At 48.6% G+C, this 24,015-nt stretch overlaps 1 protein-coding gene across 1 annotated transcript in view; it reads left to right on the top strand.

The window, feature by feature from the left end:
* Positions 1–24,015, top strand: part of PSD2 (pleckstrin and Sec7 domain containing 2) — a 100,170-nt gene that overhangs the window by 53,788 nt on the left and 22,367 nt on the right. The window contains exons 6-8 of the mRNA XM_065409306.1: positions 2,544–2,602; positions 15,248–15,337; positions 19,987–20,030. Coding sequence (XP_065265378.1) covers positions 2,544–2,602; positions 15,248–15,337; positions 19,987–20,030 — 193 coding nt within the window. The remainder of the gene's footprint in view (positions 1–2,543; positions 2,603–15,247; positions 15,338–19,986; positions 20,031–24,015) is intronic.

Raw genomic sequence — 24,015 nt, 5'->3', positions numbered from 1 at the left:
GGCAGGGAAAACATCACAGCAGCCCAACAGTGTAGCATTTAATTTCAGAAAGGGGAACTACACAGAAATGAGGAAGTTAGTTAAACAGAAATTAAAAGGTACAGTGCAAAAGTGAAATCCCTACAAGATGCGTGGAAACTTTTTAAAGACACCATAATAGAGACTCAACTTAAATGTATAACCCAAATTAAAAAACACAGTAAGAGAACCAAAAAAGTGCCACCGTGGCTAAACAAGGGAGTAAAAGAAGCAGTGAGAGACAAAAAGGAATCCTTTAAAAAGTGGAAGTTAAATCCTAACGAGGAAAATAGAAAGGAGCATAAACTTTGGCAAGTGAAGTGTAAAAATATAATTAGGAAGGCCAAAAAAGAATTTGAAGAACAGCTAGCCAAAAACTCAAAAAGTAATAGCAAAAAAATGCTTAAGTACATCAGAAGCAGGAAGCCTGCTAAATAACCAGTGGGGCCACTGGACGATCGAGATGCTAAAGGAGCACTCAAGGATGATAAGGCCATTGTGGAGCAACTAAATGAATGTTTTGCCTCAGTCTTCATGGCTGAGGATGTGAGGGAGATTCCAAAGCCTGATCCATTCTTTTTAGGTGACAAATCTGAGGAACTGTCCAAGATTGAGGTGTCATTAGAGGAGGTTTTGGAACAAATTGATAAATTAAACAGTAATAAGTCACCAGGACCAGATGGTATTCACCCAAGAATTCTGAAGGAACTCAGATGTGAAATTGCAGAACTACTAACTATGGTATGTAACCTATCATTTAAATCATCTTCTGTACCAAATGACTGGAGGATAGCTAATGTGACGCCAATTTTAAAAAAGGGCTCCAGAGATGATCCTGACAATTACAGGCCAGTAAGCCTGACTTCAGTACCGGGCAAACTGGTTGAAACTATAGTAAAGAACAGAATTGTCAGATACATAGTAGAACATAATTTGTTGGGGAAGAGTCAACACGGTTTTTGTAAAGGGAAATCATGCCTCACCAATCTACTAGAATTCTTTGAGGGGGTCAACAAGCAAGTGGACAAGGGGATCCAGTGGATATAGTGTGCTTCGATTTTTAGAAAGCCTTTGACAAGGTCCCTCACCAAAGGCTCTTAAGCAAAGTAAGCTGTCATGGTAAGCTGTCACCTCTCATGGATTGGTAAATGGTTAAAAGATAGGAAACAAAGGGTAGGAATAAATGGTCAGTTTTCAGAATGGAGAGAGGTAAATAGTGTCTGTACTAGCGCCAGTGGTGTTCAACATATTCATAAATGATCTGAAAAAAGGGATAAACGGTGAGATGGTAAAATTTGCAGCAGATACAAAACTACTCAAGATACTTAAGTCCCAAGCAGACCGCGAAGAGCTACAAAGGGATCTCACAAAACTGGGTGACTGGGCAACAAAATGGCAGATGAAATTCAATGTTGATAAATGCAAAGTAATGCACATTGGAAAACATAATCCCAACTATATATATATAAAATGATCTGGTCTAAATTAGCTGTTACCACTCAAGAGAGAGAGAGATCTTGGAATAATTGTGGATAGTTGTCTGAAAACATCTACTTAATGTGCAGCAGCAGTTAAAAAAGCTAACAGAATGTTGGGAATCATTAAGAAAGGGATAGATAATAAGACAAAAAATATCACATTGTCTCTATATCAATCTATGGTACACCCACATCTTGAATACTGTATGCAGATGTGGTCATATGGCCATCTCAAAAAAGATATATTGGAATTGGAAAAGGTTCAGAAAATGGCAACAAAAATTATTAGGGGTATGGAACAGCTTCCGTATGAGGAGAGATTAATAAGATTGGGACTTTTCAGTTTGGAAAAGGGACAACTAAAGGGGGATATGATACAGGTCTATAAAATCATGACTGATGTGGAGAAAGTAAATAGGAAAGTGTTATTTACTCCTTATCATAACACAAGAACTAGGGGTCACCAAATGAAATTAATAGGCAGTAGTTTTAAAACAAACAAAAGGAAGTATTTCTTCACCTGTGGAGTCAACCTGTGGAACTCCTTGTCAGAGGATTTTGTGAAGGCCAAAAGCATAACAGGGTTCAAAAAACAACTAGGTAAGTTCATGGAGGATAAGTTCATCAATGGCTATTAGTCAGGATGGGCAGGGATGGTGTCCCTAGCCTCGGGTTTTGTCAGAAGCTGGGAATGGGCAATAGGGGATGGATCACTTGATGATACCTGTTCTATTCATTCCCGCTGGGGCACCTGGCATTGGCCACTGTCAGAAGACAGGATACTGGGCTATATGGACCTTTGGTCTGACCCAGTAGGGCCCTTCTTATGTTCTTATGTAACAAGCCCACTACATACCCTCTCATTGGACCCAGCAGCACTGCTGAGTGTATTGTTAAATCCAATAGCATGAAAACTTTCACAAAAAGCCACAGTTTGTCTCCCCTTCGCACTGGGGGAGCTGAGATGATAGAGGGGTCGAGGTGCTCTGAGGACAACGGTCTGGAGAGCGCTAATTAAGAGCCATTTGCATTTTTTGTGTGTTTCAGATGGGATTCATACACTGACCTGTGCCCTGATGCTGCTAAACACAGATCTTCATGGCCACGTAAGTAGAACTTATCGAGGCCTCGTTCCTTCTTTCCTTCCTCCCCAAGTCTTTACCGTTCTGTGGGCCATGCTGCCAGAGTACCTGGAGAAGCAGGGTGGGTCAGAAGAGAGCGCTCTTGAGACCAGGCCAGGTGAATGCCCAGCAGTGCCTGAAAGACAGCCCTGGAGACAGAGCCTCTGTTTGTGTCAAGCCCCACATAAGTCAATGGCAAATTTCCCATTGGCTTCAATGGGGCTAGGATCTGGCCCTTTTGGTATAGTACAGGTCCAGCCCAGTTAGTGGCAGTGTATCTTTGTTCCCAGTCTGTCCTGCCGGGGAAGGACCCTCTGGAGCTGGGGGCAGAGGGACATTGGCTCCCCTTGACCATTTGCTTCTGGGGGTGAGCTGAGATATTGCCATTGATTGGGGGATGGTTGTTACAATGGAGGCACCTGAGGCTAAATTCACCCCAGCTGGTTCTCTATTGACCTCAGCAGAGTTCCCTCCGTGCACAAGTCTGATCCCTGCTTGCTAGGACCTGGACTGAGATCCTTCCTCCCCCCAGCTCATGTCACACAGCACCATGCACTGAGCACTGTGAGATGCATTGGGTCACCTCCCACAGCAAAGCGTGCTGCAGCAGGACGGCGGGGTATAGGGGACCCAGGCCGCTGATTGGAGGCAAGGCTGGTCTGACAACGGCAAGAGGGTATTTAGGGCGATTTCACCAGGTGCCAAAGGATTCCTAGCGCTGCACATGGTCAGAAATGAGCATCTTCACAGCCAGGCCATGTATGAGAGGGGAAACCTAACTGACTGTAGGGTAGTAGCATTTGAAAACAGGGAGCCCAGGAAATGCACAGAAAAATGACTGGCATCCCAATCCTACCCCATGAAGGGGATGGTCCTGTTACCTTTGACTCCAGCAGGAGCACGGTCCTGGGGCATAGGGTGTTGTCAGCATTGTTAGTCTGCCCCCGGCAGCTCTCCCCATGGCATTGCTGATCTGACCCCAAGCCTGTATGTCTCACAGGGGCACAGCGTGAGGAAATGCCTGTGGGCAGTGAGTCTCAAATCAGTCCTCATTTGGCTCTCCTAGGAGGAGAGAGCCCTAGGCCCTGGATTCCCCTTGACATGCATGGATCTCCGGGCATCCTGTAGGGGCTGTTCACATGCAGGTCTGTGCTCTGCACAGCTGTTACAGTTGGAACCACATTGCCAATTGCTCACCTGGCTGCCACTGGCCCTGGCCCCTCCCACCATGGGTCAGCATTCCCTGCATCCACGGGTAGGGGGACCGGATAGCAAGTCTGAGAAATCGGCATACGGGGTGCAGGGCAATAGGCGCCGATATAAGACAAAGCCCTGAATATCGGGACTATCCCTATAAAATCAGGACGTTTGGTCACCCTACCCCTGTGTTTTAATCCCGGGTTCACTGGGGTGGGGGCAGACTGCCCTCTTCCCTAGAGTGAGCCCAGAGAGCCTGCTCACCCCACATGCATAGACTGGCAAAGGCCAAGCACAGCTTCACCCCTGTGCAGCCCCATGGATGGCAGTCATGCCTAGGGGCCAGGCAGGGGGCTGGAGAGGTGTAGCCATGAGCCAGCTCCTCCCACACACTAGCCCCCAGCAATAGCAAGGCTTGCCAGGAAAGGGATTGTGCCTCCGAAGGCAGGCATCTCCTTAGTGCCCCCGGTGTGCAGTCTGGCCCTTAGATCTTTAATTTGCTTTCTGCATGCAAGCCCCCATGTCCTGCTCCCGTGTGAACCCCTCCTCAGTGGGGCGAATCCAGCCGGGAGCTGAGCTGCCCCCCTTGCAGAGCTTGTAGGTGCAGTGCGGCATGTCTCAGCGGACTATGCGGGTGCTGGGGGTGAGGGGTGTGACCAAGGCGTTACCAGGAGTGGGCCGGGCTCGCCTGGAGTGCAGTCACCAGCCTGCTGCTCTGGCCTTCCAGCTGGGTGTTGAGTTCTCGCACCCATGTTCTCAGCGTGCGGTGGTGGGGACCAGGCGTTTGCACCAGCACCCCCCTAGAATGAGCCATCCCATGTGCTGAGAGGAGGTTTCTTCCTGCCCCTCAGGCTGGGAGGACAAGGAAATAATGTCCTGCAGATGGAGTGAGGCCGGAGAAGTCTAGACTGAGCTAGCAGCCAAATGGATTTTCAGCTTCAATCACAGATCAGCATAAGGTTGAGAGAGAGGTTTAAGGCTGTCTGGGCTCCGGGGCGCCATGGGGGGGGCGTGGATTAAATTTGAGTGGCGCTATGACCCTGTTTGCCTGGGTAGGACACCCCACCTTTGCAACCCTTCTGGCACCCAGGGGCCTCGGGCATCCCCAGCCCCTGGGGAGAAGCGGAGATGGGGGCTCCAGACACTCCCAGTCTGCAGGAGGGTGGGAGGACTGTATCCTTTTGATGCTTCCTGGGGAAGCGGAGATGCAGAAGGAGGATGGGGTTGGCCCCTGGTGGGGATGGCGCTCTTCAGCGTGACTGTATCGCTGTGGAGGAGCTTGCGGCTGGGTATGGGGCAGGGAGAACTCAGAGCTGGGTGCAAGACAACATAGGGGGAAGAGCGCAGGGCTGGTGCTGGGGGGAGAGCTTGCAGCTGGCTGCAAGGCAATGTGAGGGGAAAAGCTCAGGACTGGGTATTGAGCAGCTGGAGTGAGGGGTGTGCGGAGCTGGAGGGAGGGGGAGTGGATGTGGCTGAGGGCAGTGAGGAGTGTGGGGGAGAGAGCACGGGGCAGGGCGCAGGGCAGGGAAGGAAGAGCTCTGGGCCCCCGCCTTAGGAAAATTCTGGTTGCAGCCCTTTCTGGGATGGAGGTGCATCCTGCAGCAGAGGGCAGGAGAAGGGCCTGAGGAGCAACTGACATACCACAGGGCTTCAGCCTGCCATGAAACAGATAAGCCAGTCAGGAGGATATTTAAACAGGGGCACAGGACACAGATCAAAAATAATGGGCAAGATCCTGCTTAGCCCTGGGCCCCCAGCAGCACAAGGGCAGCTGGCATGCTGCACGGCCGCCCTCAACCTCCCATCTGCTGGGGCAATTGCAGGTGCCATTTTCTCTGCTCCACGCTCAGCTGTATTCCATGGGGGGGCTGCTGTGCCCAACTTTACGGTACCCCACTGCCATGAGGACATTGAAATGCATGAGCAACCTGAACAATTTTCTCGGAATCCAATCCAAGCCATCGGCTAGCGTCCCGCTTGGCTTAACAATGACACGGCCAAGCTTCCAGCAGCACAATGACTAGATGCAAGAGAAAGAGAGGTTTCGAAGCCCTGATGTCAGAGCTACATCTAAAATAAGCTACAGAGAAAAAAGAAATTGCAGTGCAACAGAGACAGAAGCAGCACAAACAGCAAATGTCTCATTGCCCTCCGTTAGCAAGAGTCCCTAATAGAATGCGTGTAGCACCCTGCATTACAAGGCTACCATAAATAACATTCTGGGATCTCCCAAGGCTGGCAGGACTGACCTACTGGCTAATAAATCACAGGTTCCCAAGAGTAGTGTATGTGCTGTATAGCATAGATAGCATTACATTAGTCACCGGCTAGATTTCCAGATGCCCGTCAGGAAAATAAATATGCACTGAGCATGGTGTTTCATGCTCTTTAATCTGGGTTTGGAACAGGACTGTGCAAGAACAGCACATCTCACAAATCCTTTGTCTGAACTGAGTACAACTGGTCAACTTTCTTTTTCATCAAAGCATTTTTTCCCCCCAACCAAAAATGGCTTTCCAGCCAAAACACAAAATTCCCTTTCAGTCAAAATATTCCAGTTTTTTGATGAAAAACCAATCCCTCCAAAATTTTACAGAAAATGGGATTTTTTTCAAAGAGCCAAAACACTTGCATTTGTGGTTTTTCACAGGGAAAATGTTCATTGTAAATTTCAAAAGCAACATTTTTTTTCTAACTGTCCAGGGACAACAATTGATATTTTGTGATCAGCTGTAGAAATGAGGATCAATGTGAGTTTCCTGGGCTAAGGAGGTTTCCCTTCGCTGTGGAAGTTCTTTTCTATATTTTTCTGCATGTGTGACATTAATTTGTTCTTCTCCTTCTTCTCCTCCTTTTTTCCTTCTTCTGCTCCTGGAGCCTCTCTTTCTGCTCTTTAACCCTTTGCCAGGTGGTAAGTGCAGTGATTGTAGTGCTTTGCTTGAAGTATTGGCATTTGATTTGGTTTTTTCCTGTGTAAGAAGTCCTTTTGTGTGTGTGGATACCTACGTGATTGTGCATTACAACAATGTAGTTTAAAAAGTATCTGAATTACATGTATTTCTGGGGTGGGTGGGTGATTCCCTGCTACATTCCAGAGGCCCAGTCCTGCTTCTATTGAATGAAATCGGTGGCAGAACTCCCCTAGACTTCAATAGCAACAGGATTCCTCAAACAAAAAAGCTATTGATCATGCATCAGCATCTGGATTCCTCTCACTAATATTCACAGCACCCACTCTGACACCCCATCACAGCAGACCCTAAAAACACGTTGAATGTTTCCCACAGTCTACATTCCTTCCAGTGGGTTTCAATGAGTCAAAATCTTCTTTTGACCAAGAATCACTCAGTACAACAGTCTTCTAGGGGCAGGGACCTTTCTAAATACATCATTAATAACAAATCGAAGATTCATAGACATTTCTCATTTTAAAATAAATGCTAAGGGAGGCAGCATATGTGATTTGATCTGCCTCCTTCTTCCTAACTGTTTGGTTACAGGTGCTGTGTAACCTATGACGTTATTTATTGACATAATGGAGACGTGTTTCAACATATTACTGCACATTGCTGAGAGGTGGGAGAGATCGTGAAATCCCACTTGCTTGGAAGGGGTTAACCCCAGCTCGTTGCTGGAGCAGGTGCAGTGCAGTGAGCCTGGACTTGACTAGTGCTGGGCACACTTGGGTCATGTTTTCAAGCTTTTCTCTGTAACTGAAACATATTTTTGTAATGACACCTGAGTTTGTCACATAATCACATGACTCCTGTAGCTGGGGCTTTAAGAGAAACACAAAATAATGGGAGCCTTGTGATAAAATGAGAGTTGGCAACACCGCAATGTGACTTTGCTGTTGGCTACTTCAGTTCCTGAGATCTTCTGGAAAGGAGCTAGCTACAGGATGCAGGAGACCACGTGGGTTCTGTCTGCAATGGCCACACAACCTTCTCGTGCATGACTGCTGGTTATTATTCCACCTGGGTCAAGGCTTTTGGCCAAAACATAACAATGATGAATAAGTATCACAGTGTTGCTGCGTCTTGCAGTTTTATCACAACCCTCATCGTATTTCATGTGGTTTTTTTCTTAAAACCCCAGCTCCTGGAGTCATGTAATGACAGGATAATCTCAGCTTTCATGGGAAAAAAGTGGTTGCAGAGCAAAGCTTGAAAACGTGACCCTTAAAAGCTCAAAAATTATCCCCTCCCCCACATTAGTGTTCTTTTAAAATCTCATGATTGTTAAGCCAATCTCATGATTTGGGGTGCCTGATTCATGACTTTTGAATGTCTGGGGTTGGCAGTTCTGCAGTGTTAAAACAATAGGAAATCTGCACCCCTTTGAGATTGGACCTTTCACCTCTGCATCATCCAGGGGCTGAGCTTAGGCTTGATGAAGCCAGAGCCTGATCTTGCAAGCTTTATGCAGGCCAAGCCCCTAATGAAAGCAATGAAAGTTTTGCCTGTGTGAAGCCTGCAGGATTGGACCCTCTGTCCAAATGGTTTGGTTTCTCCAGTCTAGCTTGTGAGCAGTTTGGGGCAGGAACTCTACCTTCTTCAGGTTGGTTTTGTGTGGCATTGTGGCACACCAATGGCACTCAGCAACTAATGAATCATAAAATAATGGGGCTGTTTTTTTCAAAATGTTAGGCATGCAAATGCATATGCAAAATACACAGCTACTTTGCACCAGCAGCCACCATTGTTGTGCATGCAAACTGGGTGATTGAATGTGCCTAATTCACCTAATCAGTCATTTGCATGCACAATGATGTGATTTGGATATGAGTCATCATTCAGTATCTGGGTGTCATTTAGTTTTTCCATAGATAGATGTAAATCTGGAGTAACTCCATCACCTCAGTGGAGTCACACTGATGTCATACTGGTGTAAACAAAGTAGGAGGCGATCCAGGCACTTTGTTTATTGCAGTCTTTGTGAGTGAAATCCGACTAGTCCTTGGGCCAAATCCTGACTCCTGCACAAAGCCCATGTAAATGGACCATGCACAGAAGTTCTCCAAGGAGTGGAATCCCTATGCACCCAGGCCACACAACAGCAGAGCCACTTTGTCAGGACTACCACAGCCTTTGGGGTGAAATAGCATCCATGGCCCCTGCATTCCCCATTAGCAAGGGGGTTTGGACAGTGGATCCATATAGCTCTAGATCCACTAGGCACACACCCATCCATCCTTCCCTCCCAACCTTTCAGCCTCTCATGAAGCAGCACAGGGAGTGCTGCTGCCAAGAACCCCTCTGTGGCTGGAGCCCCAGTCTCATGGCCTTTGAGGACGTCTGTGGGTCTATTTCCCAGGCTGCTCCTGAACTCTTCCTTAGAGATGCTAATCTTGGTGAAGACCTCACTAATTTCCTAGGGAAGGGGAGTTTCCCCATCATCCCTTACAATACGGAGCGATGCAGTTACCGTAATTACACGTCCGAGGCTCACTGCCCTCTTTCATCTTTCTTTCCTTCCCTGTGTGCAGTAGAACATTGCACACAACACAGGCTTTTTGCTGCTAGTGCTTTTGCTGAGGAGGCAGCAGGGTCCAGTGCAGAGATCTGAGTCCTAGTCCCAACTTGCCCATCACCTTTCCATGGGACCTCCAGCAAGTCACTTCCCAGTTCTATGCCTCAGTTTCCTCACCTATAAAATGGGGATGAAGACCCTGACCTGCTGGAGTGTCATGCTTTCAGAGCTACTGCTGAAAAGAGCTATAGAAGCCAGATCCTCGGCTGGAGTAAATCAGCATAACTCCACTGCTTTCCATGAGCATTTTGGCAAAGGCCAAGACAGCCATTTTATCCCATCCCTTCTAACTCAACATCAGCATTGAACCAAATCTGCCATGTCTGCAGCTGTTCTAAGAGTTGCTGTGAAGAAGAAATGGCACGTTACAGATGGTGCAATGCCAGCTAGAACAGAGGGCCACTGGGTACCAACCACAGGGCAGACTGTTCAAACCCAGGCACAAACTCTAAGTTGGCTGAGTTCTAAACTTAGATTTCTCCAAGCAGCTGCACCTCAGGCACTTTAAAAGCCTTACCATGGAGTCACAGACAGTCACCCCCTTGGGTTCTCCGGTCTGTCTCGCCACCCTGGTGGGCTTATCTCTGTGATCAGTGCCCCCTTACACCAAGAATCACAGCAATATTCAGGTTACTCCTGATCCCAAAGGACCAGTCACTTACCCCAGGTCAATTGTGCTTTAGGTCTCATACCAAAGACAAAGCATGTAGCCAATCTTATAGTAAACTAAATGAAGATTTATTAACTAGGAAAGGGAGATTCATTATTTACAAGGTTAAAGCCAGCAAACAGACACACAAATGAGTTACAGTCTAAAGTTTCAAAAGGTAATAGAGGCTTCCCATCATCAGCAAGCTCCATTTAACCTTTAGGGCTAACCCAGGCTAGGCAGCTGGGGATCTCTTGCTCATGCCTAGAAACACTTTGCCCCCCTCCCCCCCCACACACACGCTGAGTCCAAGCAGCAGAGAGATCCTTAGTTCCTTTGGTTTGGGGTTTATTATCCCCCTCCTGCCATGGACTCTGAGCTGCAATCTCAGCTGATGGGAGAAATCCACTTGCAGGACTCATCTTCATGGGAAGGAGAGCAGAAAACAATCAGAGTCTCTAGTCCTTTTGTTGACGGTTTCTCAGTCCAGATGTGGGGAGTTTCCAGTTGTAAGATCCAATCCAAGCCCATCTGGTATTGAGGGGTCTCCTCTTTCAGGGGGAGGGAGCTAATAATTTCTGTAGAAGAGCAACTCTTCACACTAATTAAATTCCCTCTCCCGTCTGGCGATTCAGACAGTCAGAGAGGCTCACAATACAGCCACTCAAACATTACATTACCCTATGGAACTCAGACATTACAAGTGAGATTAATGCAGGCAGCAGCTCACGAGCATTCAATAGAGTCCAAACACTTGCTTATGATTCTGATACCTATTCTACCCACAGGTGAGCCAGACAGATTCCAGCTGTGCATCTCTTAGTGTCCAGTGGAGACATGGGGACCTTGGTATGAGCTGGCACCTGGTCTGCCAGCGTCACAACCACGTAGTGCCACTTGGTGACTATGATTGGTCTGCAAGGGATTGTGGTGTCACTTCCATAGTGATATCCTACTTTACACACTTTCCTGACAGCCATCCCATGCTAGGTTTCATGAGCATACCACTCTCATCCAATACTTACTGCCCCAGAGCTCCGGGCCCCAGGCAGCATGTGTGAGCACTGAGAAATCAGTGTAAACTAAGCCACATCCTAATGTGAAGCCACAGAGAGAAGAGTTTTCAGAGGCCAGGAATGTAATCGGATGCTGTGCTTTCTGGATGATGTGTTCACCAATGTCAGGCATCACTTTAAAGCTCATCAGATGCGCTCAGACCTCCCAGAGACAAGCGAGGAGGGCAGTGCTCTTAGAGAGCTGCAGTGTCTTCAGCTCCCTGCTATGTCGCAGTGCCTCATTTTCCTTCTGAGTCAGGAGCCTTTTGAATCTGGAGGCTGCACTGCACCTTTGCTTTTCCTCTCCTCATCTAAACCTCTGGGCTAACCCTCCTGCTCAGAGCTCTGTCACCTGCTGAGCCACCTAATGAGGACCCCTAGCCAGCCTTTCATCAAGGGATATTACCAGGTCTGCGGGAGAAGCAGGGAGGAGTCACTGATGCTTGACTGCATCAGATGCTGGAGACATGCATCTTGGACGGATTGGCATTTAATTACCCAACTGTGCAAGTTGAGCAGCCTAGGCCTCATTCTACTCTCACAACCATGTGGCTAAAGCTCCAGTGGAGGTACACCAGGGTAATACTATGTGAGCGCAGAATCAGACCCAGGGGCGGCTCTATGTATTTGCCGCCCCAAGCACGGCAGTGAGGCAGCCTTTGGTGGCATGCCTGCGGGAGGTCCGCCGATCCCGCGCCTTCGGCGTACCCGCCGCTGAATTGCCGCCAAAGCCGCGGGATCGGCGGACCTCCCGCAGGCATGCTGCCAAAGGCAGCCTGACTGCCGCCCTCACGGCAACCGGCAGGCCGCCCCCCGCGGCTTGCCACCCCAGGCACACGCTTGGTGCGCTGGTGCCTGGAGCCGCCCCTGATCAGACCCTATCTCTCTCTCTCTCTCAAACACATCAGGGAGGTAACTCTATATGAATGAGCTCTAAATGAATACTCTATATGAGTGAGCTACACAGAGACCTGATTTTTCACTTCTCATCCTGTGTCCAGGATCATGTAGTATTGGGTAAAAGTTCATTCTCCTAGGGGAACATAGCAGTAATCACTGCCCAGATTCCTCCTTCTGCCATTGGCCAATGCCTGAGGCTTCATAGAAAGGCAAGTTGACCTTGTGCATGTGGCTAGTCAGTTGCTCAGGGAAATATCTCTTTCCAAGGTCTGCAGGCAACCCTTTATGCAATGAGAACCTGATTCAGCAAGGTACATAAGAAAGTGCTTAACTGTAAGCGTGTGAGAGCTCACATTGAATGGAACTACTTCCATGCATCACATTAAGCGATGTGCGTAAGTATCTTGCTGAACCGGGTCTTGTGGCACAAGAATGTCTCCTTTGGTCTCATTTTGAATGATGTTTTTTTCTAGTGTAGCTGCAGCCGATCGGTGCATCCGTGTTCACTATCTGACCCCTTTGGAGTGGTTTCCATGAGAGCATTCAGCCCCTGAAGATGCTGCCGGCAACAACATGTGTTTACTCCTTGCGAATGTGGAACAACTTCTGTGAAGTAGTGATGGGTTCCAGCTGCAAAACTCTTCCACAGTTGAGGGTCTTTGGGGTCTGGGTGGCTTTTTACAGCCCATTCTAAACACAGGGGATGTGTGTGACAATTAAACCTGGGTTTGGTTGTCAGGCACCTCTGGAGCTTTGGGATTCGGATTCAGGATTCTGGTCATGACTTATCTCTAAAGGAAACAAACCACAAGTGGTGTCAGCATCCATCTGACCTCGGCTCAGGGACTCTAAAGAGGCAGGGATCTCACACTGCTATGAGCAAGCACTGTTCAGTGGCAGGAGAACCCACTGACACCAGAGATAATGCTGGCCAATTATGCTGGAGAGATTTAATGAGCAGGTCCATACTAGTTAATGTTGATGGGAGCCTGGCCTAGGGGACATAGCAGTGGTATGTGTTCATCCCTTTGCCTAGCTCGGAGAATGGCTGCTTTCCTCAGCACTGCTCTGTGCTGGAGCCGGGCTATGGGGCATTTGTGCATACAAGCAGGAATAGATGGAAACTCCACTAGCTGATTCAAGGATAATTGGTACCTCCCCCAGTGGGCGAAGACATTCGTCCCCTCCCTGGGTGAGGGTATTCCACACCTCAGGGTCACCAGCACCAGGTCCCTCTCTTGGAGGTCCATTGTTGGTCTGTTATGCTTCTCCCCCAAGCTCCATCCACACCATTCTGTTAAGGTGGCGGCTTGTAGCACTGCCATACCCTGGCTAGCAAGAGGGCATGAGTCCCACTGCCCTCTACTAGAGAGAAACAGCACTGCTTCACTTTGCGTTCTAGCTCCTAGGCTGCCCAGAGTTAACTCATTAGCAGGGACGTGGCCAAGACTTTATAATATGTGTGTCTATAGTTAGGCTTCTAAATAAGATCCCTGATTTTCAGTATTAGCTCAGACTTCTATAGGGGCTGCTGGGTGGTTGGCTGTTTGGAAAAATCAGGCTCTATTAAGTTCCATGAATATGTACTGAGGGGGCCTGAATGTAGGCCCCCACCTTTGCAAAGGTTGGCTTGTCCTTTTGGAAGAGTGAGTTGTGTTTCTGCGGCTGCCGGGGAGTTCTGCATAGCCACCGTGTTGACTGCAAAGCCCTAGGAGGCTGCAGATTTGTTACAGCGCTTTATTGCTCTCCTCCCTGACCTCCCCTGGGTGTTGACTAATCCAGACCCTGCTAGTGATAGTCTGCATAATTGGGAATATCAGACAGAGTCATTCAAATGTGGCACCAGCAACCAGAGCCACTCAGAGAGAAACGTGTCCTCAATTCAACCGCAGTTAATGGGGCAGCAGGGGGCAAAGCTAGCCGTGTTAATCTCAAAGCCTGCCCACATGGTGTTAGCTAGTGATATGGGACAAAGCGGCATCAGCGCTGAAAGCAACCAGTGCTGTGGAGCGGTGAAGGCTGTGCACAGCGATAAACACTGCCAGGGAGTCAGCACATTCCCAGTTGGCCTCCTTTGCTATTTGATGGGCTTTCACGCCAATCGAGGGTTCATTTCTAGTGCATGGGGAGCATTTCTTGGGTTGGGGGGGAGGTGCTTGTTTCATTTGTTTTTCGAGTTTCTTTTCCACCCTGTCGACCTCCAGAACCCACCTCACTTTGCACTGATTCACCCTCGTCACTGTAAGCAGGGTCCCACAGATACACACAACAAGCCATCATTGCTGTCCTTCTGGATGACAGCCCCTGTGCTCTCCTCTTGCACCGTGGCGAATACAGTAGTTCCTCACCCCCGAGCCACCCCTCTCACTCCATCCCAGGACGGGTGCTGGCTTTAACTACTTTGATAGTATAGCAAAGCCCTATTCAGGCTTGTGGTTTTAGGTGTTAACTGAAAAACACCCCCAGTACAACGCCAATGAAAGCAGTGTTTATCCAAGAAATACTGGAAAGACACCAGAACTGGGTACTTGTGTCTAAGGGCTTGTCTACACGGAACAGTAATGTGGACTAGGGGAGTATGATTTCGCACAAACGTGTTGCTCATTAATTGGTCTGTGTTGATCCTGCTGGTGTGCACTAAAGGTTCCCTAGTGCACTTCAACGTAGGATTGTTTGAAACCGTCTGACGTGAAAGCAGCCTTGGGAACGTTACAAACAGATCGCTCTTTACAGTACATACTATATATGCATTACAGTACTCACTACAGAGTAGACCAAGAGAACCCCCATGATTTTTGGACATCTACATAAAAATTGCTAAAAATAACCCACCCAACCCCCCAATCAGACACTTCACAGCACTTCACAGCCACTCTGTGCTACTTTGGCTCCAGGGAATCTAGTCCAGTGTTATTTACTACAGTAGGGGCACCTGGGCTTGGGTTTTGTGACTCGGCTGTTGTGTCGGACCCTCAATTTGGATTCAGTAATGTGTGATTGCCAGAGGTAAGCCCATGTTAGAAGGCTGGCTCCAGATTTGGATTGGGAACACTGCCCAATTGGTGTGTGGAGGGGGTTAGATTTGAAAAATGTGGAGCCAAGTTCAGATTGCAAACATCAGATACCACAGCGATGAGCCTGACAGAAGAACCTCTATAGAAGAGAGGAGCTACAACATTCACGGGTGTTCAGCGTTAGGCTCTTGGATCAGGTCCACAATCAGTTGCTCAAAGCAGTTTGATTAAACTGGGAGCTATATTAAACAGAGGTTTAAGGCTCTGTTTCTTTGCATTGCAGAATATTGGAAAGAAGATGTCATGCCAACAATTTATAGCAAACCTGGATGGCTTAAATGATGGGCAGGACTTTGCAAAGGATCTGCTGAAGGTAATGTGATATCAATGTTAGTGTTATTAGGGTGGCACTTAAAGGCACCATCTCCAAGGCAGGCCCATTGTGCTAGGCGCTGTACATACACATAGTGAGAGACAGTCGCTGCCCTGAAGAGCTGATAATTTGAATAGCCCATAGGTAGGAGAGGACCCAAACAGAAAGGCAAAGAGTCTCATACAAAGCAAAGGAATAGAACGTGGCTAGCTTGATTCCTCACCTCAGGCCCTTGCCGCTGTTATTTCTGGTGGTCCTGACCGTCAGAGTCCAAATGTACCTTCCGTTTTCCTTCCAGGGTAGTGTCGAAGCTTTGCAGCAGTCTTAGCTAAACTAAGAAAGCACAAGAATTTGTTTACGATTTCAAAAAGGCCAACTTTAATAAATTAAGGCAACTACTTAGGGAAGTGGATTGGGCTAACATACTTAGAGAGCTAAAGGCAGATGAGGCCTGGGATTATTTCAAGCTGAAGTTGCACGAGCTGTCCGAGGCCTGTATCCCGAGAAAGGGGAAACGGTCAGTAGGCAGGGGAATTAGACCCAGCTGGATGAGCGGGCGTCTCAAAGGGGCGATTAAGAAAAAACAGAAAGCGTACAAAGAATGGAAGAGAGGAGAGATCGGCAAAGAAACCTACCTTATTGAGGTCAGAGCATGTAGGGATGCGGTGAGAAAGGCCAAAAGCCGTGTAGAGTTGGACCTCGCGAGGGGAATTAAATCCAATAGTAAGAGGTTTTATAGCCATATAAATAGGAAGAAAACAAAGAAAGAGGAAGTGGGGCCACTGAAGCTTGCAGATGGAGTGGAGATTAAGGACAATCTAAGCATGGCACAATATCTAAATGAATATTTTGCATCGGTGTTTAATAAGGCTAATGAAGGGCTTAGGAATAGAGGGAGCGGGACAGAGGGGAATAAAGGAGGGGCGATTGACATCAAAGTATCAGAGGTGGAAGCCAAACTTGACCAGCTAAATGGGACTAAATCGGGTGGACCAGATGATCTTCATCCTAGAATATTGAAGGAGCTGGCGCGAGAAATTGCAAGCCCCTTGGCGATAATTTTTAATAAATCTGTAAACTCGGGGGAGGTACCGATGGACTGGAAAATAGCTAATGTGGTTCCTATTTTCAAGAAGGGGATAAAAAGTGACCCGGGTAACTACAGGCCTGTTAGTTTAACTTCTGTAGTATGCAAGGTCTTGGAAAAAATCTTGAAGGAAAAAGTAGTTAAGGACCTTGAGGTGAATGGCAATTGGGACAAATTACAACATGGGTTTACGAAAGGAAGATCGTGCCAAACCAACTTGATCTCCTTTTTTGAGAAAGTAACAGACCTTCTAGATAAAGGAAATGCGGTGGATCTAATTTACCTAGATTTTAGTAAAGCGTTTGATACTGTGCCGCACGAGGAATTACTGGTTAAATTAGAAAAGATGGGGATGGATATGAAAATCCAGAGGTGGATAAAGAACTGGTTAAAGGGGAGACTGCAGCGGGTAGTACTGAAAGGGGAACTGTCGGGTTGGAGGGAGGTCACCAGTGGGGTTCCTCAAGGTTCGGTTTTGGGTCCGATTTTATTTAATCTATTCGTTACTGACCTCGGAACCGAATGTAGGAGTGGGCTGATAAAGTTTGCGGATGACACAAGTTGGGAGGTATTGCCAATTCGGAGAAGGATCGGGATATTTTGCAGGGAGACTTGGATGACCTTGTAAATTGGAGTAACAATAATAGGATGAGATTCAATAGTGGGAAGTGTAAGGTGATGCATTTAGGGATGACTAACAAGAATTTTAGTTATAAGTTAGGGACGCATAGGTTGGAAGTGACGGAGGAGGAGAAGGACCTCGGAGTCCTGGTTGATCGCAGGATGACTATGAGTCGGCAATGTGACGTGGCTGTGAAAAAAGCTAATGCGATCTTGGGATGCGTTAGGCGAGGTATTTCTAGTAGGGACAGGGAGGTGCTGCTTCCGTTATACAAGGCGCTGGTGAGACCTCATTTGGAGTACTGTGTGCAGTTCTGGTCTCCTATGTTTAAAAAGGATGAACTCAAACTGGAACGGGTACAGAGAAGGGCCACTAGGATGATCCGAGGAATGGAAAACCTTTCCTATGAAAGGAGACTCGAGGAGCTCGGTTTGTTTAGCCTAACCAAAAGAAGGCTGAGGGGGGATATGATTGCTCTCTTTAAATATATCAAAGGGATTAATACCAAGGAGGGAGAGGAATTATTTCAGCTTAGTAGTAATGTGGATACGAGAACGAATGGATATAAACTGGCCGTGGGGAAGTTTAGGCTTGAAATTAGACGAAGGTTTCTGACCGTCAGAGGGGTAAAATTTTGGAACAGCCTTCCGAGGGAAACGGTGGGGGCAAAGGACCTCTCTGGCTTCAAGATTAGGCTTGATAAGTTTATGGAGGGAATGGTTTGATGGGATAATGTGATTTTAGTCAAATAGGCATTAACGGGCCATAGCGGGTAAAATGAGAGTCCGGCTGTAGAATCTTGCCTGTATGCTCGGGGTTCTGCTGATCGCCATATTTGGGGTCGGGAAGGAATTTTCCTCCAGGGTAGATTGGCAGAGGCCCTGGAGGTTTTTCGCCTTCCTCCGCAGCATAGGGCAGGGGTCGCAGGCTGGAAGATTCTGTTGTGGGTGAGTCAGCTTTTGTGGCCTGCATCATGCGGGAGGTCAGACTAGATGACCATATTGGTCCCTTCTGACCTTAAAGTCTATGAGTCTATGAGTCTATGAATCTTGTGATAACTTGGCATGTCAGAATAGGTCCGTTTTCTGATGCCAGAAAACGGACCTATTTTTGTTTGTACTCTGTGATTTCTCACTGTCCTCGAAGTGTACCAAAGTGTAGCTGTCTGTCTCAGTAGTTACGTAGCCCGCAGCGCCACTGCATCTGAACACAGAGCAATGGACCCAAAATAATAGGGGGCTTCAGTTCCCCTTATTACATTCCCTGCCAGTGAACCCAACCCTGTATTCGGAACTCCTAGTAGGTTCTGCCCAGAAAAGAGAGCCAGGAATTCCTTAGGTCTCACCCAGCTGCTGGCACAGCTCTGCCTTAACACTACTTTGGCCTTTACAAGTGCTAGCTAGTCCTGTCACCCAGCACCCCAGCGAGGCTGTTACACATCACTGCCCATTTCACAGATGGGGAGTGTGAAGCACAGAGAGACTTACCAGGAGGAGAGTGCAGGTCGCCTGTGTTTAAGGCACTAGCCTAGTGACTACCCCTGCAGTAGGGAATTACAGACAAACCTTCCACCCATGGCTAAGCTAGTAGTGATAGCAATGGGAATTCTGGTCTAAAATTCCCTACTGCAGACACCGACTTCCCCTCTGAAGTCTCATCTACAGTAGGATCTTTCAAACCTGTAAGTCCCAGTAGGTGCAGCTCTACCAGTGGGAATTGCAGTGTAACCACGGCTCAGACGGGCTCTGTGGGGATTCCCCTCTTGGACGCGGGTCATTCCAAACGCCCACCCCTCGCCTTGGGCGGGGAGCCTTCCAACAGTCTCTGAGAAGGCAGGCGTTCACGCAGGAATCGCTCCAGTTCAGAGATGTAGCCCAGTGCTTTAGGAACAAAGGTCACAGCTTGGGACACAGGACCCTAAGGCAGGGCTGGCCTTCCCGACACAGCTGCTGACTTGTGCAGCAGGGAATTCACAATCACCAGGAGTCTGTCCCTGCCCAGAGAATCCTTGACACCTCTCTTCCAAATGCCAGCGCCCCAGTCGTGCTCTCGCCCTTTGGGGGAGGCAGGGAGGTATTAAACTCCTTCAGCCCCTATGGGGACTATGACACCCCGTAACATTCCCCGTAAAAAGCCTGAAGTCCAATGAAAGCTGCTCCCCTCTTAGCAGAACTGCAGTTACCCCTTGCTGACACCAGCGTCACCACATGCCTGCAAGAGAGGCACCGTCACACAGGGCCGCCCAGAGGATTCAGGGGGCCTGGGGCAAAGCAATTTCGGGGGCCCCTTCCATAAAAAAAAGTTGCAATACTATAGAATACTATATTCTCGTGGGGGCCCCTGTGGGGCCCAGGGCCTGGGGCAAATTGCCCCACTTGCCGCCACCTCTGGGCAGCCCTGCCGTCACAATGGTCATAGGCGCTGACTCCATGGGTGCTCCGGCGCTCAAGTACCCATGGAAAAAAAATACCGAGTGCTCAGCATCCACCAGCACCACATCCGTGGACCAGCTGTTTGGTGGCTGGCAGGAGGCATTTGCCGGAGGGTGGAGAGCAGTGAGCAGTAGGTGGGCGGGGTGCCTTGCGGGAGGCGGTGGGGCGGGAAGAGGCAGAGTGAGGGTAGTAGGCCCTCGGGGTGGGGGAGGGGCAGAGCAGGGGTGGGAAGAGGTGGAGCGAGGGCGGGGCCTCAGGGGAAGGGGCAGGGCCTCGGGGTGGAGTGGGGGTGGAGCACCCACCAGGAAAAATAAAAGTCAGGCCTGTGAAAATGGTGACTGCCCCTCTGTTCCAAACAGCTCTCCTGTAACAGGGCCGTAACCAAGCATCTCTCTGAGAGCACTTTGCAGCACAGGCCATATAAAGGGCATTCACCTGGGAGGTGTCCAAAAATGGGACCCATTGCCTGGAGAAGCTGCTAAGAGCTAATATTGTGCTCTTGTTTCAGACACTGTATAACTCAATCAAAAATGAGAAGCTGGAGTGGGCCATGTAAGTATCATTTTTCAGTGCCTTCTAACCCAAAAGGTCTCTTTCAAAGCAGCTGACGGCTCTTGGATCATTAGCTCAAGAAGCTTCAGGAAAGTGCAGTATTAACATACGCAGAGACTGGTAATGCTCCAGAAAGGATGTATGCCTCTGAACAGGTGAAATTCAACCCCATTTAGGGCCAGCGCAAGGCATAGGCACCAGGTAAGACATAGCATTAGCCCTCTGCATAGGGGGGATTTTACCCCTTTAGAGGTACACCGCCTTGCTGGAGTATCTGACGTATCTGCATGTGGAGGGGTGACTGTCACGCCAAGGAAACAAGATGTGAGCTCCCCAGTACGATAAACATTCACTGCTCAGTTCAGAAGCTGGGCTTTGACCAGTCCGCCTGTCCCTGTTGGTGGGTGGGTTTATTTCTGTATCACACATGTGCAGAAGGCACCCATGAGCATCCCATGAGGGCCAGTGATATGCCTCAGAGCAATTAATACCATAATTACCGTGGTCAGCAATGTCATCCTTATCATCTCCAATAATAATAATAATAATAATAATTTTGCAAAACCTTAACTCCAGCCCCAGTCCCTTTACCTGTTTTAAACTCCATCTGTGTACAACATTAGGCCCCACTCCTGCAATGAGCTGCGGGCGGTTGGATCCCCGAGGCCCATTGGCCTCAGGGAGGCTCCACGGAGGTGCATGGTTCTGCTCATGGAAGGCCCATTACAAATCTCGTCTCTTTTTCCAGACCTCCTGTCTCATCCTCTGCTAAGCACCAGCTCATCCCCATCCCATTGCTCTTGGCCTTCTGACCCCTCCCATTTCTGATGCCTCTTGTATTGATGCAGTTGTAGCCTGATTTTTCAGAAGTCCTTAGCTTGTGCAGCTCCAGTGGGCTTTGATGGGCATTGAGAGCCTGCGGCACCACTGCAAATCAGGCCATTAATGCCGGGCAGTGGCGGGTGGTGTGTGCAGCGCTCACTCCCAGTGCAGTTGTCCCCAGGGATTAACTAACAGAAACAAGCTCAGGATGACGTCCCATCAAGAGCCACCATGGGGCCAGGTGGAAAACATGTGCACAGCTGCTGAAACCAGAACTTATCTACCTCCCTTCCACCAGGATTAATTACTGTTGCAACCCCCTGAGCACAATGTCATCCGGTCCATTACAATGCACACAGTCGGTTGATTATGGAAATTTACTGTACAAGCTACTCAAACAATGTAATTGAAAAAAGGAAGAGAATCATATATTGCTCAGTAAGCCAAGCCTTGGTTGCTTTCCCATTAGAAACTCGCATGCCTGAAGGGGATGTGGGTATCAGGTAAAAAACAGCCAAGATAGAAACAGGGAAGATCCTTTGCATATAAATATTAGCTGTCCAAGGTGGAGGTGGGGTGGAACAGCTGTGCTAGAAATACACTCTTCAGGGTGCACTGGCCTCGCCTGAATCAAGTGAGCCATGAAGTGGGTCTTGCCCTGACTTCACTCTGGTTGAACATCCTTTTAAAAAAAAAAAAATGTGTGTTTAGGGCTCTTCTTACCCTAGCAGCAACCCCTTTATTTACACACAGATCTGCTACGTTCTGGGCAGCCTGCCTGCTTTGTCCTTCAGGAGAGACCTTTTTTCATCCTGGCCCATTCAGTCCCTGGTCTCTCTATGGAGCCAGTTTATTACCAGCTGTGGTAGTCAGTGGCGGACTAGCCACTGGGCTGACGGGGCCCGTGCCCAGGGGCTCTGGCCAATTGTGGGCCCCCTGGAAAAATGGGTGCCACCATGCTCCAACCCGCTCCGCCCACCCAGTGATCCTGCTGGGGAGCAGAGTCTGGGCACAGAATGCTGGGTGGGAGCTGGGGCGGGGCAACCCCATTTCCTCAGCAGGAGCACCAGGAGGAGCGGGGAGGACTACAGGTGGCAGGGATGGGGAGGGGCCCCCACTTCCGCTGGCCCAGGGGCCCCACAAACCCCTAATTCGCCTCTGGTGGTGGTGGTGTTTATGATGCACCCACCTATGTATCAGGAACTGGACTGAGCCCCACTAAGACATTTCAGAAAGTGGCCATCAGATGGTCACTACCAGCTGGAGCCAGATGCGCACAAGTGACTTGTGGCCGAGAGGTTCCATTTCCCAGCACCAGTTGCACATGCCTTGCAGTTGCCTGGCTACACTGGAGAATGTTTCGTCTGGTTTTATTTTTCCTGAAAAGCAATGGGGTGATGAGTAGAACTGTGTGAATAATGGATTTTTCAGTTCATTGGCAATTTCAAAAAGTTGGGTGGGGGGAAATCATTTTGCCTCAAATGGAAAATATTTATTTTAAAAAAATTGGTGCATTGAAAAGTCATGGGGGGAAATTGTTTTGGGTGAAATGATATTTTGTTTGGATTTTGACCATTTTTTAATAATTCTGAATTTTTCAAAAATAAAATTCAAGGAAATGGTGACACAAAAGTCATTTCAAACCAGAAAAAAAAGTTTTTCCTAAATGAACAATTTGGAGAAACCAAGATGAATTCACAAAATGTTGTAGTGCTGTCGAATCTTAGCCTTTCTCCCCCAAAAAAGTTTAATGAGAAAATTTTTGCCCTGCTCTGCTGATGAGACTGTTGGAAGTGCATAAGGAAGGACTTCTCCACACAACGCACAGTCAGCCTGTGGAACTCATTGCCAGGGGATGTTGTGATGGCCAGAAGTATATCTGGAATTTAAAATGAATTAGATAAAGTCATGGCTATTAGCCAAAATGGTCAGGGAGGCAACCCCATGCTTGGGTCTTCCTAAACCTCTGTCTGCCAGTTCTAAACCTGGAACTGAATGGCAGGGGATGGATCACTTGATAATTGCCCTATTCTATTCACTCCTTTGAAGCATCTGGCATGGGCCACTGTTGGAAGACAGGACACTGGGCTAGATGGACCTTTGGTCTGACCCAGTATGGCTGTTCTTATGTAGCTGGCCCTATCCCACAAAGTATTCAATGATTATCAATGGAAATTATGCTCTGAACTCCATTAGGTGCTTTTGAAAATCCCATCCTAAATAAACGAGAAAGAGAGAGGGAGGGAGGGAGAAATCCCACCAGGCCAAAGCAACCAGATCAACTTCATTGCAGGCAATGGTCAGCAAAGCCAGAGTATTGTTGTAAATCAGCCACTAGAGGGAGCCCTCTAGCTCCACTAAGGCTGCTCCAATGCACTGGCATCTGGCAGGAAATTTTATATAAGAGAGTTCAGAGAAAGTGCAGCTAGTTCAGCTGAAAACAGGGAAGCGATTATCGTGTTATTGCAAAACGCTGGATTACCATGCGCACAGCCTCTCCTGCACACCGTGAGTAGGGAGAACAGAGCCCCCAGGCAGCAGCCTTCCAAAGGCTGGGGCAATTCAGTTCCCGCCCGATTTAGCTGGTACTTCATAGATCTCTTCCTCCCACCCCTTCACCCCCCATTTCCATGAACTCTTTTCCTTCCTCTCTCTGTATCAGCCTGAGACCCTGGAGGAAGAGGAGGCAGATGCTGCCTGGCTGCAGGGCTCCTTGCTTTATTGCAAACAAGCTGGTTGCAACATGAGAGACCTCTAGCTTCCTTAGCACTAACACAAGTACTGCCTGGAGCAGGGATCACACAGCCACAGTGCTGAGCACAGACACTCGCATGGGTGACATAGACCCCCTGCGCCAGGATACCTGCTGCATTCTCAGAGATCCCGACGAGTCAGATACCCCACCAGGTCACTCCCCACCATTCTGGGCACTTGACCCCCTCTGCCCATGCCCTTAGCTAGCCCCCGCTCCACAGTGCCTCACAAGAGTGTTAGTGCAATACACACTATCACATCCAAGTAGATCCACCCAGCCCCTGGAAGGGGAGACGTGAGGTCCATGTGAGAAATGTAGTGGGCACAAATGCCATGCCCCCACCCTGACCCCAAGCTCCAGTGCCCCCATGACACCCCTTGGTGCAATGACAATAAGGCATTGGCCGTT

The sequence above is a fragment of the Emys orbicularis genome, chromosome 8 (assembly GCF_028017835.1).
Source record: "Emys orbicularis isolate rEmyOrb1 chromosome 8, rEmyOrb1.hap1, whole genome shotgun sequence".
Taxonomy (NCBI): domain Eukaryota; kingdom Metazoa; phylum Chordata; order Testudines; family Emydidae; genus Emys; species Emys orbicularis.
This window is presented reverse-complemented; position numbering and strand designations above follow the sequence as displayed.